Below are 19,659 nucleotides of genomic sequence, written 5' to 3'. Positions count from 1 at the left end.
CGATTAGCAGCAAGGGCTTTTTTATATGCACCATCCCATAGACAGGATAGCACATACCACGGCCTTTGATGTACCAGCCGTGGTGCACTGGCTGAAGCGAGAAATAGCCCAATGGGCCCACTGACAGGGATCGATCCCAAACCGCTTTACCACTGGGCTACGTCCCGTCCCCGCTAAGATCGCTTCGTAAAACGGGGTCCAGATATACCCATACAAGCATGCTCGCGGAAGCTCAATCACAGTACTCGCATACTTCAAAAAGAATCACCTAAATCTGAGGTTGTCTGCTCCTTGCACTTTGCAGGTCAGTGTCGCGGGTTTGTGACCAATCACGTAGTAGTAGTCGTCCAGGTTTGTCAGATAGATCGGAGCTCCATCTGGTGGAGGGGTCGGCCTTCCGCTCGTCATCATCTCCGTGGTCGTGTCGGGTTCCACCACAACCGCACGCTCTACACCAGATCAAAATGGATGTTACGAAACGACTGCTGTTGCAATATTTGAAGGTACTATCATAGTGCACAACACAAATATAGTTTATTTGTTATTTTTACAATGACCATATGTAGTGGCAGCTGGAAGCGACGGGGGGGGGGGGGGGGGGAGTACCTCCCCCACCCCCACCCACCGAATAATAAGTGGGATATAGTTTTACAAATTAATTTATTTTAGAGTGAAACAGACCAATACACGTTCTGCATTTTGTTCAGAAAAAATGTATGAAAAAACAATGTGCCTGTATATTAAATTTGTAATCTGGTGTAAACTTGTTAAAGGCACATTATTAATACACAGTATATAACACAAATACATAAACATTACAGTATTAAAAATAAAAAACAAAAATACCATGCCAGTTATTAATAAAGTGACTTTTGTAAAACGCTTGGGGTAAAAACCCACTGCTCAGTCGATTTGACCAGCATCAGACCTGTGACGTAGGATCAGGCGTTCTGCCGACAGCAGAGAATTATTGTTCGAAAAACAGCTGATTCTTAACAGACGCTAGTTTGGACATTTTGGTCTTAACACATTTGTACATCTACTCTAATGGTACCTCGATTGGCGAGGAAGTGGTATAAAAGCACGTTAACCTAGTTACCTACCTACCTATGAAAAGCAGGACACAAATTCAGTCCCGACTTTTGAAAGTGGGATATTAACATTTGACTGTAATAAAAATATGTGTTCTGATCAGAACGCATTTAAAACAACAAGCAGAATAAATAACATTACTTTATTGATTAATATCACATAAAATAGAGATCTTAATTTATTGTCTTAGACAGATCGGTATCATGCAATGCAGGTACGAACATATACAAATAATAATACGATTTATCTTGCTACCTACACCCGTTACTACAGGTGTTGTTCATTCTTTGTTAAGCATTCAAAGAGGCGCGATTATTTCAAACACTTTCTGCGGTGTCCTAATTACTGCCGTCATTGTTAAAAGGTGACCACTGGCAGACAGTAGGTATGATCGCATGCCGTTGTAGACAGTACAGGGGCAAGATCGCGCGCCGGTGTAGACAGAAAGAAAGAAATGTTTTATTTAACGACGCACTCAACATATTTTATTTGACGTCAAACATATGGTTACGGACCACACAGATTTTAAGAGGAAACCTGCTGTCGCCACTACATGGGCTACTCTTTCGATTAGCAGCAAGGGACCTTTTATTTGCGCTTCCCACAGGCAGGATAGCACAAACCATGGCCTTTGTTGAACCAGTTATGGATCACTGGTCGGTGCAAGTGGTTTACACCTACTCATTGAGCCTTGCGGAGCACTCACTCAAGGTTTGGAGTCGGTATCTGGATTAAAAATCCCATGCCTTGACTGGGATCCGAACCCAGTACCTACCAGCCTGTAGACCGATGGTCTAACCACTACGCCACCGAGGCCGGTACCGGTGTAGACAGAGCTAATTACTACATTGAAAGGTTCTTTTGTTCTTGAATTTGCATCCAAGTCCGGAATAAAAGGCGTTCGGTGTTGACAGATTTTTTGTATCCTAATAAATTAACGGTAGCTGAATGGGACTTTAAACCTGCCGGTTTACAGATAATGCCGGTTTAGATAGATGACGGTTTGCACAGAGTCCTCCCTCTCTCCCTCCCGTCTCTCTCTCTCTCTCTCTCTCTCTCTCTCCTCTCTCTCTCTCTCTCTCTCTCTCTCTCTCTCTCTCTCTCTCTCTCTCTCTCTCTCTCTCTCTCTCTCTCTCTCTGTATGTATGTATGTATATATGTATATATATATAGTTTACATGGGGTCACGTGACCAGGTTACACACGTACGCACGCACAAAATGTTTGTATTTAATTATGAAATACAAGCCCCGTAATTTTTTTTCTTTCTAGGCTTGGTACCCTGGCGTAGGCAGGATTTTATATTGGGATTGGGGGAGGGGGGGGGGGGGGGGAGGAACCCACACTATGTATATACAGGTGTATATATGATTTTATAAAATATAGTAGTTCTTAAAAAAAAAGGTTTGATGGGGGTGGGGGTGGGTTCCCGTAGGCCCCCTCCCTACGCCAATGCAGGTACGGCGCATGGCCTAACACTTTTCAAATGGGCATTGTTGTGGGTTATATTTGTTGTATCTGTAAAAATTTCCTCAACTGAATTTGAAAGAAGAGTCGTACCACTGTATTTTACACTGTCGCCCCTGCCTCTGGTACCCTCCCCGCCTCCTGGCCCCTTACCCTTTTGAGCTCTAGTTTAGCTCGTGCTCGTCGTGGTTTCTTGTTTGTTGTATCATGTGCAATCTTAGAACATGTGCCGGTGGTGATACAGGCTTGGAACAGATATGTTTAAAAAATAATAATAATAAAAAAAAAAAATAGATGTCATATTTATGGACCACCTTAAATAATTGTCGTAATCCCCAGGGATGATGTGGTCACTGTAGATCCTATCCATTACGCACGGGTTCTGTTTAAGAACCACTTCCACGCAAACCCTGTGATTGTCGGTTTGTTTAAAGTTCGGAAAAACTGCTGCTTTGATACATCCAAACACTAAACAATGGTTCACCATATTTTACATTTGAAAACTATCTCCAAAAGAATATTCCATCTATACAATTCAATTCAATATAATAAAATTTCCGCGTTTTAAAAATACACGTGTTCCACCTTCCCAGTAAAACGCGTTTAATGTTATGCCTGTTAGCGCGTCACGGGGTCACGTGATTTGACTCTTCGAGTCGACAGGCGTTTTGGCAAGTGATGGGGAAAACGTGACTTTTTATTGCGAATATATTAAAAACGGGTAAATTTTTAACATTTTATTTTATTGATACTTCATATATATTGTAAAAGGTATACGTAGATACCAAACAATAGTGAATTACGTTTTTAATAAATATTGACCTTTAATATTTAACCATCTGATGTAGATAACACGCTTTTGAGCCCCCCCCCCCCCCCCCAGTTATGCGTCCATCTATTTCCTTTAAATGCTATGTGCAGCCTACGAATGTATAATTTTACCTCACCCAGTCATATTCCAAACGTGATTCGTTTATTTTGTTGTTGTTGTTGTTGTTTTTTGTTGTTGTTGTGTTTTTGTTTGAGGGCAGGGGAGGTAGCCTTGTACTCCGGACATTAGCTTCTTGACCCTCAAGATATAATGTCACTGCATACCCTATATACACCCACCTATATTTCACCCTATATACACCCACCTATATTTCACCCTATATACACCCACCTATATTTCACCCTACATACACCCACCTATATTTCACCCTATATACACCCACCTATATTTCAAAATTGCAATAATCGTTTCCAAACATGAGACATTTGTTTATAAGTACCTGAGACGGTAAGCCTTGCTGCACCACTGTTGCGCGTTCCTGCTATGTTGGACGCCGTACAGGAGAAGTCGGCCATGTCTCGTCGCGTCACCCGGGTCAACGTCAGGACGCCATCTCTTACTCTTAAATTCCGGAATTGTGACTCGTCGATTGCTGCGCCATTGCGCATCCACGTTATCTAAGCAAAACAATTGAGATATCGTTATTTCAGCAAAACCTATTACAACAGACTCAACCGTCGAAGATTAAGGCTCCAACTCAGAAAGGAAAAAAAGAAATGTTTTATTTAACTCGCATTTAGCACGTTATAACCACGGTTATATGACGTCGGACACATGGTTAAGGAACACAGAGAGAGAGAGAAAAAAACCCCACTGTCTCCTTTGGCTCTTTTTTATTAGCAGCGAGGGATATGTTATATGCATTATTGAATCATTCTACATACGACCGGCCTCGGTGGCATCGTGGTTAAGCCATCTGTCTACAGGCTGGTAGGTACTGGGTTCGGATCCCAGTCGAGGCATGGGATTTTTAATCCAGATACCGACTCCAAACCCTGAATGAGTGTTCCGCAAGGCTCAATGGGTAGGTGTAAACCACTTGCACCGACCAGTGATCCATAACTGGTTCAACAAAGGCCATGGTTTGTGCTATCCTGCCTGTGGAAAGCGCAAATAAAAGATCCTTTGCTGCTAATCGGAAAGAGTAGCCCATGAAGTGGCGACAGCGGGTTTCCTCTCAAAATCTGTGTGGTCCTTAACCATATGTCTGACGCTATATAACCGTAAAATAAAATGTGTTGTGTGCGTCGTTAAATAAAGCATTTCTTTCTTTCTTTTTCATTCTACATACAGAATAGTACATACCACGGCCTTTGTTACACCAGTTGTACAGCACTCGCTGGAACAAGAAATAGCCCCATGGTTCCACCGACGGAAATCGATCAAAGACCGACCGCGCATTTGGTGGGCACCTTAAAATTGGGCTCCGTCCTGCCACTTCCAACTCCGAATGAGTGCACAGACTAATGTATAAAGCCAACATATCTACTGTTAACAATTACCTGTTAAGCTCTATCTTTGAATTTAATCTGATATAAGTATAAAACTAAATAGTAGTAGTAGTAGTAGTAGTAGTAGTAGTAGTAGTAGTAGTAGTAGTAGTAGTAGTAGTAGAAGTAGTAGTAGAAGTAGAAGTAGTAGTAGTAGTAGTAGAAGTAGTAGTAGAAGTAGTAGTAGTAGTAGTAATAATAATAATAATAAACACTATATTATTTTAATCAAATTTATAATTTAGTATTTATATAAGAACATACAATAAGAATATCAAATAAAGAATTCACATAAACCATAAGAGCAGTATGTGACATTATGACTATCACACTATATAACATTACATAACAAAATAACATTAAAATAGCATATGGTATTTTAATCGAATATATTATTTACGAACATCATGTCATGCATCGTGTAATATAGGGCTTATACTATACCACAAGTATTTATTCAAACAGTGCTTGGTACTAGTACCTCTGGAGTTGGATTTCCCTCTGGTGGCTGACAGGTAAATTTGACCGTCGATCCTGGTTTGACCATTTGGTCGGCTGGATCTTGCACAAATCGATCACCAAGAGCTGTAACACAGTGTCATATATATAGGATATTGAACGAGCTTCCATTTCGTATCATGTTTACGTCCCGAGTGAAATAATGTTCAGTTGTCACGACCTTTAGTGAGTGACAATGAAAATTATTTTACGAGGGACATAAACATGATACGAAATGGTAGCGAGTGTAATATCTTATTTATTACCCATAATCGATGTTAATTTATATCACTCAAATCGTTTGGTTGCCGTTTCTGTAAGGTTATAGCGCGCCAATCGATGACGTAACAAAGTGTTTCGTTCCACTCGGCGTTCTAGTGGGACGTATCACTTTGATATGTACCAAGATATTTTAACCATATGGGTAATAATACAGGTTATCACATAATTCACTCAATGTATTTAAGACATGTACTTCGTACACTTAGACCCCTGCGCGTGCTGTAACCTCACCGTGGTGCAGGGGTGTAACATTCTCTTTGAGAATGGCCAATACAGCACAATTGATACAATTGAAATTTTGAGTAAAAGTCAGTATCTATCTGTGATATTTGTATTTTTGAACAGTTCTTTACACTGTTTTTATTTAAATCTTGAATTTTTATATTGATGTTAATCATCACTTTATTTATTTGCATTACCATAGTTTGACGCCCAATAGCCGATGTATTTTTCGTGCTGGGGTGTCGTTAAACATTCATTCATTCATTCATTCATTCATTCGTACAAATCGACAAGAATTCTGAGAGTACTGCTAAATCAACACTAATCAGTGGCGTAGCCAGTTGGTGGCCGAGAATTCCACTTTTAGACATCCGCACAATGTTTGCCAGTTGCGCTGTACACTATAGGCTCAGGCTCTGCTGAGAAAACGTACACAACCTGGAAGTGTTACCCAAAAGTCTTCCGAAGGCCTTGGCATATAGAACAAGACAATTTAATTTAACTCTCTAAAAGAGTCATGTACAGGATCTACCCACTAAAGCCTATAGTATACAGCGTAGCTAGCACACATGGTGGGGCGGATGTGAAAAAGGGGAATTCCCAGAGCCAGAACTAGTAGCTAATCTCCCACGTATGAATCTACTGAATGCAATAATATCAGAAACAGCCCTTATGGTAGTACTAAACCAAATAACTTCCGGCTGGGTCAAAGTTCGAGGTACACCGAACTTTTGATAGAGAAGCGAACACCACAAGTCCTGTGATTGGTGATAAATATGAGTGTGTTGGTTGTAAAATATAGTTTCATCTGGGCAAAAACAGTATGCAATTTTATATCATTTGGTACCACTGTGTCAAGTAGCATTGTGCTTCAAACATGTATGGGGTATCTGTACAAAAAGTACTCGAATTTTGTGCGGAACTAGGGTAGTCCTAGACGCTTCCCGTTATCTCAGAAATGATCTGCGTGACCCCCATTTTTTTAAATTCACTTTAAAGGAGAGGGGTGGTAGTATTTATATCCGTGGCGTTTATGTCGATTAATACGCTGCAGGCAGGAGTTTTAGCCACATATGTTACTATTGTCGTCTATGGGATTTGATTTGGTAGTATACACCCTTATGGCTGGTACATACAGGCCATCTTCACGACTCCCGTCATGCTCTGCACGCTGGCCCATTTCCCGTCCTGGAGGAACCACGAGTGACATTCACAGCTGAAGTCTCCCCCGCCACTTGTGCGGGCGTGCTCCTCCACCTCCTGGGCAACGATATCGTACCGCACCTTGATCACCCGCTCACTGGCTACACGGGTCTCAGACCGCTGTTTCTCGATCTTCTCTTCGGGAATTCTCCGTCCGTTGCACCTAGTGAAGTTTAATCATTAATACAATTGTCATTTAATTTGTTGACGTTAAACTAGTTGTTTTCTAATTCACTATGACGTATATTTCGGTTATGTCCCTTGACTGTGTGTATCAATAACTGGAACATAATGCACATTATAAATGAATCAACATTTCCTAAATTACTAAATATTAAAGAATAATACAATTGTGATTTCATATGTGCCAATAACTGGAACGGAACACACACTATAAATGAACGGACATCTCCGTCCATTGTATCTAATAAAGCCTAAAACACAATACAATTTGGATTTCATATGTTGCCGTTAAACTAATTCTTTTCTAATTCATTGCGACGTATATTACAGTTATCTCCCTTGACTGTGAATGCTTGTGTCAATGTGTGAACAAGACGGAAGGATCATGGAATGTTTTATTTAACGACGTTGTTACTGTGTTCGCATCCAGGTACAGTCTTCTACTTTCACAAAATTTCGTAACTTTATACGTGTACACGTATTTGATATATCTTGCATACAGAAAATAACATCAGTATTCATGGTGAGTCGATGTAAGGACAACAGAAAGAAACTAATGTGTATTTTGTGTTGCTTCTACTGTGTAGTATTATAAAACAGTTTAATCGTCGTACATTTACAATCAAATGTGCGAAACTAGGCTACTAAATCCATGTTTAAAAAACAATCAGTGAGTTCAAAATGTATATAAATAGTTTCTTTTGTATTTGTCTTGGATCCATATTCGGTAATTGTCTGTATGAAATGGTCATCAATTAGTTATCAAACGTACAACTGTGTACCATAAAATTGTTTATATACGTACTGTTGTTCTTATATCCAACTAACGTTCAAGCACGCTATCCTGGACATACACCTCAGCTATCTGGGCTGTCTGTCCAGGGCAGTGGGTTGGTGGTTAGTGTGTTAGTTGACCCCTCAACCTTAATTACCTTCACTGAATAATATGCTAAGCATGTGGTTCCGTAATTGTCTGCATCAGTTAAACGTACGAAGGAGCGGGACTTAGCTCACTAGTAAAGTGCTCGCCTGATGCGCGATCGATCTAGAATCGATTCCCGTCAGTGGGTCTATTGGTCTATTTCTCGATCCAGCCAGTGCTCCGAACTGATGTAACAAAGGCCGTGGTATGTACTATCCTGTCTGTGTGATGGTGCATATAATCTGCTGCTAATGCTGCTAATCGAAAAGAGCAGCCCATGAAGTGGCAGCGGGTTTCCTCTCTCAATCTCTGTGTGGTCCTTAACCATATGTCTGACGCCATATAACCATAAATAAAATGTTGAGTGTGTCGTTAAATAAAACATTTCCTTCCTTCCTTCTTCAAATGTACGACTACTTAATACCATGAAATTGTTTATATACTTACTTTTGTTCTTATATTCAATTTAGGTTCAAACACGCTATCCTGGACATTCACCACAGCTATCTGGGCTGTCTGTCCAGGGCAGTGGGTTAGTGGTTAGTGTGTTAGTTGGCCCAGCAGAACCATAATGACGTGAACTGACTAACATGCATGTAGTTACCTGAAGTCTAAGACTTCTGCTCCTTTGACCGTGCATGTGATGGTGACAGGCCTGGACCTGGTGACGTAGTACATGGAGTCTGGCTCCTCCAGGAACCTGGCCGAGATGGCGGCCGGCGAATCAGAGGCAGACTGTTCCACGCCTTCATTAGTGTCCGCCTTCGCTTTGGTATGGACCTTAGATTTGTCTGAATATGGTGAAGAAGAAAACATCACGAATAACATTTAATTGTGATACTTCATGCGTATAGTAAAATAAAGGAGACCTATGTAAATATACACGTGTGGTGGGATGTGTATCTGTGTGTGCGTGTCTGTCTGTTTCTCCGTCTGTCTGTATGTATGTGCTCTCTCTCTCTCTCTCTCTCTCTCTCTCTCTCTCTCTCTCTCTCTCTCTCTCTCTCTCTCTCTCTCTCCTCTCTCTCTCTCTCTCTCTCTCTCTCTCTCTCTCTCTCTCTCTCTCTCTCTCTCTCTCTCTCTCTCTCTCTCTCTCTCCCTCTCTCTGTGTGTACATGTGTGTATAGATGTACCTGTAACAGTCAATGTCCGTGACCGACTCTGTGTGTACATGTGTGTATAGATGTACCTGTAACAGTCAATGTCCGTGACCGACTCTGTGTGTACATGTGTGTATAGATGTACCTGTAACAGTCAATGTCCGTGAACGACTCTGTGTGTACATGTGTGTATAGATGTACCTTTAACAGTCAATGTCCCTAACCGACTCTGTGTGTACATGTGTGTATAGATGTACCTGTAACAGTCAATGTCCGTGACCGACTCTGTGTGTACATGTGTGTATAGATGTACCTGTAACAGTCAATGTCCGTGACCGACTCTGTGAGTACATGTGTGTATAGATATACCTTTAACAGTCAATGTCCCTGACCGACTCTCTCTCCGCCCCGATGGGTTACGCGCGATACAGCTGTACTCGCCGGCGTCCGACTTCCTCACCACGTGGATGACGAGCGAGCCGTCGTCGTTGATGACCACGTTGTTATCGGCCTCCGGCGACAGCCTCCGTTTGTCCTTCCTCCAAAATATCTGTCAGGAAAAACAACATACAACAACATTAAGGCCACAATATATATATATATATATATATATTGGGGTTTTTTTTGTGTGTTTTTTTAAATCCATGTATCCAAGAAAAGTGAAGCATGGCTGGTGTTACCTTTTTTAGATACTTTATTTCTCTATCCATTGTATGTAATGTCTCAATAGAAAGAAATATTTCTCAACACCTCAGGACATTTTAAATTGTTGTTAGATTGTTTAAGGGCTCAACATATGGAATCAATCGAGGCTTATTGAAATATCTACAGGATACATCAGCGAAAACCGTTCTCATTCACTGTTTTATATTTTATAACTGCACTGTACCTCTTATGTCGAAATACTACACGTTCATACATTTACGGTAGCGCTTAAATAACAAAAACGTTAAATTGTGTGTCTACCAGCAAGGGACGTTATTTTGCGAAGTTACGCTCATATGCAGAAATGTATGCAAGGCAGTTGGTGTAGGCTGTGGCGATTGAAGTTTCGGGGGGTGGGGGTGGGGGAGTCAAACTCCCCATATATTTTTAAAAAGAAGAAAATCCTCTTGAAGCGGGGGAGGGGTTGTGGTACGACCCCCGAACCCTCACTTTGCACACACCTGGAAGTAGGTATGTAATTTCCTGTGGTTTACTGACTGTAAATAGGCTTGCACTTCGTGACCAACAGCAGTCTGTATCATGTTATCCTACAGTCACTATATGCATTGTCAAGATATGATGGTTACATAAATATAGCTTTTTAGGACGGAGCTAGTTAAGAACAGCAAAGAAATAAAGGAATTTTATATTGTTCAATTACTTATTCTTTTAATTCCAGTTGATTGTTTTATATTGTAGAAAACGTTTTGAAGACAATATTACATTTAAAAACAAGAAATAAATTATTTCTATTTTAGAACTATTATTTCAAACGCTTAACATATGGAGTCAATCAAGGCATAGTGAAATATTTATAGGATACATCAGCTACACAATGTTTCATTTAAAAATAAGAAATAAATTGTTGTTATTTAAGAACTATTTTGTTAAGGGCACAACATATGGTTAAGAAAAGTTCGTTTTGTTTAACGACACCACTAGAGCACGTTGATTAATTAATCATCGGCTATTGGATGTGAAACATTTGATAATTCTGACATGTAGTCATCAGAGGAAACCCGCTACATTTTTTTCTAATGTAGCAAGGGATCTTTTATATGCACTTTCCCACAGACAGGATGGCATATACCACAACCAGTCGTAGTGCACTGGGTGGAAAGAGATATAGCCCAATGGGCCCTTCGACGGGTATTGATCGCAAACCGTCCGCGCATCAAGTGAGCGCTTTACCACTGGGCTACGTTCCGCCCTCAATCTATAGGATACATCAGCTACACACTTTTTCATTTAAAAATAAGAAATAAATTGTTGTTATTTAAGAACTATTTTATTTTGGTGTATAAATATTGTAGGCGACAAGGCATTCAACACGTGCGAAGAGATATCGGTTTTACTCTGCTCGGGTCGAATGGCGTCGCGGCATTCGCCATTTTAAAACCTTCACAGAATAAAAGCAGATAACTTAAGACAGTAAACAGTTATTCTCTATATCCCTTATATCTACTAAATATATATAGTTTCGCATTAATATTCCCAGTTCCGAGCCTACACTTCACATAATCTGTCTTTATCTCTGGCAAACGTGACGTTATTCTGCTATCAGAAGTCTGTATCTAAAACTCCAAGGTCATCTGCATTCTGTGTTGTGTTTGACAGTTATGACATGTGTATCGCAGTCAGGAAAACAAAATGTACAAGAGAAAAACAAAACTATTTTTTATTCTTTGCTGTACATACCTCTGGTGTCGGATGCGCCTCGGGAGGGGAACATTTCATCAAAACCTTGGATCCGACTTCTGTCGTCTGCGAGCCTGGTTGTTCAATAAACTTTCGTTTTATATCTGAAAGTTAAAAAACCAGTTATTAAGAACAGATGGTTTCAGTGCACTTGGGCGGCTCTTGTTACAAAATGAACGCTAAGACAACATTCTCTGGTACAATAAAATGTTCAATTGAATTAAGAATATGTTAACTAAAAATAATTGAATATAGGCCTACTATACGAAAATGATACTTCTCAAGTTTAAGACGTCCTATTTTTGTTATACCTAATACAATATCGGCCACAGCATGTGCAAAAGCACAGGCGTAGCTAGGATAATATATTGGGGGCACTGACATTGGGAGGGGGCAACCAACACTGTTTTGGAGCCGTGTTATGGGGAGACACGAAAATATAAAAGGTGGTTGGGAAAAGAAGTTTGATTTGGAGGCCATGACCCTCATCCTCCCTCCACATCGGGGTGGGTTTCATGTTGTTGTTTTTTTTTTTTTTTTTGTGTGTGTGTGTGTGGGGGGGGGGGGGGGTTAAAGCTCTTTTCAACAAAATGTATTTGTGTTTAGATTAAATACATTCAATGATTGAAAAATCCAAACACGTCAGATTTACACATCGAATTAATAAAAGTACATATTGGCCGCCCATCATTAGACGTGTAAAATAGAATGTCTTGGCGAGAGGGGAGATTGGGGAAGGAATCTACAGAATTGAGCATTAATGTTTTAATGTTTTAATGAAACTGATACATTCTTTTGAGATAATTCAGTTGCTTGACGTTGTTGAATTTCTTGCTACTATATATATATGTTGCATATGCGGATAATAATTTGTTGAGTGAGTCAGAGCGAGGTAGGGTAACATGTGATGATTGGTTTATCTAAATTCCGTGTATTTATGCGAAATATAATGCTTATAAATGTAAAAATCAGATAACCGTAAAAGTTTTCATGGATGATTCATTTCGCCCTCCCCTTACACAACTCCTCCAAGTGCCATGGGATCACACCTAGAGATATGTTAAACATGACGTATGAGATCAAGTGCATTCATTACAGAAGTCGAATTTCCTTGGTGGATCCATTCAACTGATTGGGGTTTTCTCGTTCTAACCAGTGCACCACAACTGGTCAAAGGCCGTGGTATGTGCTTTTCTGTCTGTGGGAAAGTTCATATAAAAGATCCCTTGCTGCTAATGGAAAAAATGTAGCGAGTTTCCTCTGATGACTACGAGTCAAAATTACAAAATGTTTGACATCCAATAACCGGTGATTAATGAATCAGTGTGCTCTAGTGGTGTCGTTAAACAAAAGAAACTTTAACTTTTCATTACAGAAGTGAAACAGTGTCGTTTTTTGAACAGGTGGCTGTTATACAAGATGCTTCTCATAGACGATTTGACAGAGTAAAAGAAAACATAGTCTTCTTGGTTTGGTTTGTTTTGTTATGTTTTTGTTGTGGGTTTTTTTTTTTTTTTTTTTTTTAGTTTTCTTTTTAGCGGGGTTTGCTTTTCTGTGGGGTGGGGCTTGCTTTGTTGTTTTTTTTGTTTTTTTTGGGATTTTTAAGAATAAAATAACCAAACAAACAACTGGAACATGCCATATACGTCACTGTCAAAACGTATGTGGATGAGATGCAGAATATTGGCAACTGTTGCGCATATTTTGTAATCCATGAAGACAATACAATCTGACGGCATTATCTAGCCATCTCGCGTTCCCCGACACTCCCATCGTTAGTCGGGTCATCGGTTCCAAACGGTGTACGCGATAAAATAGTCCCGCGCTTGAAACTAATCTGGTCTGTCTGACATGTGATAAGTACTGTACGCACACACGTGTAATCAGTCTGTATTCACGTGCACAGATTCCAAGCATATGCAGGGTCGTTGAAAGCCAGAGTGGTCCTTAAAGTTATTGGTGTAGATGAGAAAATACTTGTTTATGTGTTGAGAAAGCAGCGCGGCGAGAGGATTGCGGTGGGCAAAATCAGACTACAGGATTTAGGACCCGGGGGTGGGACATAGACCAGTGGCAAAGTGCTCGACTGATGTGCGTCCAGTTTAGGATCAAGCCCCGTCCGTGGGCCCATTGGGCTATTTCTCGTTCCAGCCAGTGCACAAAGATTGGTATATCAAAGGCCGTGGTATATGATATCGTGTCTATGGGAGGATACATATATAAGATCCCTTGCTACTAAATGTTGCGGGTTTCCTCTCTAAGACTACATGTCAAAATTACCATTGGTTTGACATCCAACGGCCGATGATAATAAATCAATATGTTCTAGTGGTGTCGTTAAACAGAACAAACAAACGTTCATTATGGCCCAAGACAACTACCCTTGCAGTTGTATGTATGCCATTTAGTGTCCAAAAACTAAATCATTTTCGTATGTAGTATTTATTGCATAAGTATAGTGTAGTCGACTAGTATTATATATTATCACAATTCTAGGCCTAAACCGAACAGTGGTTACTGAATATTTACAACAACGTTGCCATAACCGGGACCGACGAATACGGTGAAACTCGTTGTGAATAGAATTTTATATAACCCACTCTTCCTCTATGCCCCTTGGGTACCGAAATTAATGTATTCCCTCTGCATGATGGTAACATAAGATGGCAGTTGTAGATAGGCTCCATTTGACTGTTATATAATCCAAAGGACAAAACTATCGATGTATAAAATCACATAGATCTCTCTTTTAGTGCCAGAATGCACTAAGCAAACGCCAGTTAACTCCCAGTGTCGTGTAGCAGATTTTGTTTGTTGTTTGCTTGCTTGTATTTTAGATGTATTTTTGTTGGTGGTGGGAATTTTTTATTTGATTTTTTTGTTGTTGCTGGGTTGTTGTTTTTTGTAGGGTTGTTTTCACAGCGTACATCTACAGAGGTCAAACACGACCCGCTCCAAGCACCTCGCCAGCATTCCCCGTTTCCCCGTGTCTTTAACGTGTTCGATTTATGGAGTCTTTCTCATTCCAACCAGTACACAACGACTGGTATTATAAAAATCGTACAGTGTGCTATCCTGTCTGTGGTATGGTACATATAAAAGATCTGTTGCTACTAATAGAAAAATGTACCAGGTTTCCTCTCTAAGACTATATGGCAAAATTACCAAATGTTTGACATTCAGTAGCCGATGATTAATAAATCAATGTGCTCTGATGGTGTCGTTAACAAAACAAACGTTGTTTGATTTATGAAATAGGTCTTCATTAAAAACATATTCATACACTAGTAAAATACTGGAATGCATTTTCAACATTTTCTTGGATGATGTCAAGCAGGATGATCTTTGTAGTATTCAAATAAACCATTCCTTTGTAGTTGATGTATAGATCAGGGAACATAACATCCAGGGATTATTGATCTGAGGGCACAAAGGGATGAGAACGCTGACACGTCAAGGGAACATATATTAAAAAATATCGAAATTGAGACATTAAAGCCGTCATAATATCAGGTGTATTAGAAAACCTAACTGTGTTTTAGTCGTAACCTTAATGCCCCTTCTTGTTGTTTTTTCGAAAGCTATAGCACAAGGTCAAGGTATGGTGATGCCTCACTCCAATGAGTGAGTGGTGCGTATATTATCTAGACATTATCTGGGAATGTTTTCCAAGCTTTCGGGAGTCCTTGATAGTTATGACCTTCAGTAGTATGCGCTGGATGTAGCTATGTCGCAGAATCGATCACCCCCTATGGACATGGGCTTTCCCCCGTCCTTACTGCACCAGGACTAATACAACAACGGCCGTGGTATGTACTGTCCTGTCTATATATGACGTATCGTTGATCAAAATAATGTCTGATGGTAAACCCTATTTTTTTTATCTCGTACGTGTAATTGTTTGTGCGTGTGGGTTTTCTTTTCGGAGGGGAGGGGGTTGTGAGTTTTTTTTCCAGATTTTGTGGTCAAAACCGTGTGCATAATTTCCGATATTTAGATAAAACAACAAAGGTGTTAACTCTTGGTTGGTCTCATGGGTGGAGAGGGTGCCACTAGTGGGGCAGGGTGTACTCAACTTTCTCGAACATCTGATTTCGTAAGTGTTAACATATCTGTTAAATGTTCTTGGTCTTGTGCAGGTTTAGATTTGTCTTACTAGGCTTGGTAGTGGCGGTCCTCCTACAGGTACCGTATGAAGGGTGTATAGTTTGTGGTGTATGGCAGTCCTCTTAATGGCCAAACACTAGACGGCCACTAACAGAAGTCATATTTTCGACTACAGCTAGTGACACGGTCTGTTTATCGGATCCGTTTGTCGTCCGTAAAACGCATCCAATAACGGATGATTTCGAACCAATTGTTTTTAATGAAGACCGACACGTATGTCCGTAACGTTTATATGTTGCATCCGATTGACGCACGTTTCGGACAGTGCTCGAAAACGCTCCGTTTTCGCACCGTTATCGGAACAAGGATTCCCATATTATGACGTCATATTGGGAAATGCCCTGTATTAGAACATTGTAGTAACCTAGTCTCGCTGCTGAGATTAACAATGCGTGGGGAATTGTTATCATTTAACTGTGGCGACTCCCAATTAGCACCGAGTGAGGTTCTTTGACCTGGGATCAAACATGATACCGTATCAACCCAGATTACTTTGTATACTTGCATATTTTATGTAGTCCTGTAGTTTAGAACATAATAAAATTATTTTGCATTTGGTCTCATTGATAGTTGTGTTTGTTATCTTGAGAGTTGTCCTTGGTTTGATGGATATATATGTCATGGTTTGGTTTGACGGATCCCTTTAACGTATGCGTTAAACGGATCCAATAAACGGATCAGTTTACAGACATATGTGTAGCTTGCTTACATTAAATAGCTATAACCGATGGGGGAGAGTCGGACACGCCAGGGTCCGGGGGGGGGGGGGGGCATCTGTCCTTCCTGCACGGTCTGTTCAGGGTCGCACCGTTTCATATTATCTAGACCAGGGGCGGATAAAAGATGCTGGAACCAGGGACCTGTACACTAAAATATTCAAGAACCCCTTTTTGTTTTCATTGGGATGCCCATTTAACGAGTTTGTCCATGTGCCCATGTCCTGTTAGTGACCCCCGCCCCTATGCCCCCATCCCGCAACTTATATCCTGGATCTGCGCCTGCAGACAAGTCGGAAAAGACATTGGTTAATTTATTATTCAAAGCACATAGTGCAGTACTTGTAATAGCCAATTTAATAGATGGTAATCAGATACAGAATACTGGCATCAGATTGTTGTGCATGCCAGTAATTTATGAAGACAGTACAATTTTACAGCATTATCTCTTCATCGCCATTGGTGCCAACATGACCGAGTAACTGGCAGAATACAACAACCACCCATTTTCATATCACCATTCCAACTGAGGTCAGCTCGATATATACTTCTCCTAAGCTTGGAGACAGAAAGTGAGGTCCTTGGGTCAGGCATTACGTATCTAGACCATCTGTTCACATACAGTAGTGGAAGAGAGCTCGGTTTAGAAGACTTAGACTTCCCCAATGAGCTAGAGCACGAAGCCAACCGTAATCATTGTGGTTTAAAGCTACCAGGGTCCCGTTTTACGAAGCGATCTTAGCGCTAAGATCACCTTAAGTGCACAACCACTTTATTCACCCAAAGTGATCTTAGCACAAAGATCGCTTCGTAAAACGGGACTTAGGATCGTAATAGCGAGGTTCCAGGAGGAAGTTACCTTCCCCCAAAAATACGCAAAGTAAAGTGCTCGTTTTGATCCATCTGTAGAAAATCGTACATTACTCTGATCTGATTGTTTTTCTTACTGCTGCCCCCGGTTATTCAGGTTAGGTGCCGCCCTGGCTGCTGCATCATTCAAATGTGCCAATCACTCACTGAGGCTACAAACACAGTTCTCGTACCCCAATGGATGCCACATGATCCGTTCTCATCCATCGCTATACTGCAATTACTATAGGCGTGGTGTACCTGCATCCACATTCCAAGAATAGATGCATCGACGAAACCGGCTCCACTGGCACAAACCCAATACCTATTCGGCTGATGCAACTACTGGTGATGGCGGTTTAGAGACTACCACCTTTGATGTTGTGTAAGGCAATCCTCGAGCTTATCACCACGCCGTGGGAATGGTAGTGTGTTCGACATGGCACATTTACTAACATACATGCCGTCATAGATCATTTAAAATCTTCAATATTCAAGTTCGTGAAAAATATGGTTTCCTCATAAAACAGGTACTAATTATTGCATTGGCACAGTTTACATTTTTAATTATGAAGGGATATGTTGCATCCATTACTTCAGTTAATTCAACCAACGTTTTGTGATATATATTTAAAGAGCAAAAGCGAAAGTTACACCTAATGCCATTAATGATTTTAACATATTTTACAAAGAATATCTTAAATACATTTAACATATTTTGTAATCGTCTTTGACGAACGAACGTGCCATGTCTAATACCGTCTACGAATTAAACATACATGATGCTCCAAGTTCAAGAAATTCAACATATCGTGTATATGTTGTACAATATCACTAATGATTTCAACACAGCCGTCTACAAACACCGCTACTGACTTAAGGGCCTAGATCATACTGCAGGATATATGTTTTAATGCAGTCATCAACGACTATGTTTGTGAACTGACAACTGTGAAAATAGTACCATTCCTTGGACATTATCAACTGTAGGCTAGAATTTACAATACGGTGCATAAAGCGACAAGCTAATTACAATTATGGCCCTTTGAAATATACGGAGGAACTTCCTGCCTCTCTCTCTCTCTCTCTCTCTCTCTCTCTCTCTCTCTCTCTCTCTCTCTCTCTCTCTCTCTCTCTCTCTCTCTCTCTCTCGACATAATTCTGTACGGTCTTGACGATGTTCATTCTGTGATATCGTCATAACATTAACCATACACATCGGAATCCAAAGCAAACAGGTCTACAAGGAACTACTTACAAGATACTGAAATCACTCCGCGTCTGCTCTGAGAGCGACGATCTCCGGAGTGGGAGGAATCATCACCCCCAGCCGCCCAGGCATAACACTCGCACCAGTACTCCTTCCCTCTGTGTCGTCGGACATCGTCTTGCGTAACTCTGATGCTTGATTTGGCTAAAATCCGCCCAGACTCTGGGTCGAATGTCTGAAAGTTTTCCTGCTTTGCTGCCTCTATATCTTGTCCTGAACAGTGAAAGGTAATTTGCATAGCGTCATATGCTTCGCACGTAACTGTCACTGGTTTTCTTTTCACAATATAGTAATTCTCGTGCGGATGTGTTTTTATCACTGGTAGGCCATCGTGTGAGGTAACTTGGCCCTGCGTACAGGTGGTAAGGAATGTAACTGGAAAGAAGAGAAAGGTAAATGCAGGCTCGATGACGAGAATTGCCAACTAATAGGGTCATATATATATATATATATATATATATATATATATATATATATATACATATACATATACATATACATATACATATACATATATATACATATATATATATATATATATATATATATATATATATATATATATATTAGGGAAAGGCGTTAATATAGGCGATTGCCTGTTTGCCGTTCCCATTCCAAAAATTTAAAATAAATATTGTTTTAAAAACATTAATAAATGAATGTAAAGGATGTGAGCTATATATGAAATTTGAGGCAAAGAAGCACACACTATTTTAATGGTTAAAGTTATTAGATGCCTTCTGTCGCCAAACAAGTTTACATATGTACTTAGTCTATGCTTGATGAAGGAAAGGTGGTGTATTACCTATAGGTCACTGTGATTGAGACGCATAGTGTAAATGAGTGTGGGTTACCCGGCCTGATTCCCGGGACGACGCCATGTTTACAACTATTTCACTTATTCACAAGCAGTTCTCTTTCGGAAATCATTAATCATAACAAAAATACTTTGTATGCTTATGG

At 40.3% G+C, this 19,659-nt stretch overlaps 1 protein-coding gene across 4 annotated transcripts in view; it reads right to left on the bottom strand.

The window, feature by feature from the left end:
- LOC121380645 (hemicentin-1-like) overlaps positions 1-19,659 on the bottom strand; it is an 88,476-nt gene that overhangs the window by 29,401 nt on the left and 39,416 nt on the right. For all 4 annotated transcript variants that reach the window (XM_041509563.1, XM_041509564.1, XM_041509565.1 and 1 more), the window contains exons 3-10: positions 18,685-19,071; positions 11,695-11,798; positions 9,661-9,841; positions 8,796-8,982; positions 7,020-7,249; positions 5,363-5,466; positions 3,831-4,008; positions 269-449 (exon numbers count right to left, since the gene is read on the bottom strand). In XM_041509563.1, the coding sequence (XP_041365497.1) occupies positions 269-449; positions 3,831-4,008; positions 5,363-5,466; positions 7,020-7,249; positions 8,796-8,982; positions 9,661-9,841; positions 11,695-11,798; positions 18,685-19,071 (1,552 nt within the window). The remainder of the gene's footprint in view (positions 1-268; positions 450-3,830; positions 4,009-5,362; positions 5,467-7,019; positions 7,250-8,795; positions 8,983-9,660; positions 9,842-11,694; positions 11,799-18,684; positions 19,072-19,659) is intronic.

Source organism: Gigantopelta aegis, chromosome 9, assembly GCF_016097555.1.
Source record: "Gigantopelta aegis isolate Gae_Host chromosome 9, Gae_host_genome, whole genome shotgun sequence".
NCBI classification, from domain to species: Eukaryota; Metazoa; Mollusca; class Gastropoda; order Neomphalida; family Peltospiridae; genus Gigantopelta; species Gigantopelta aegis.
Note: the sequence above shows the minus strand (reverse complement) of the source record. Positions and strands in the feature narration are given on the sequence as shown.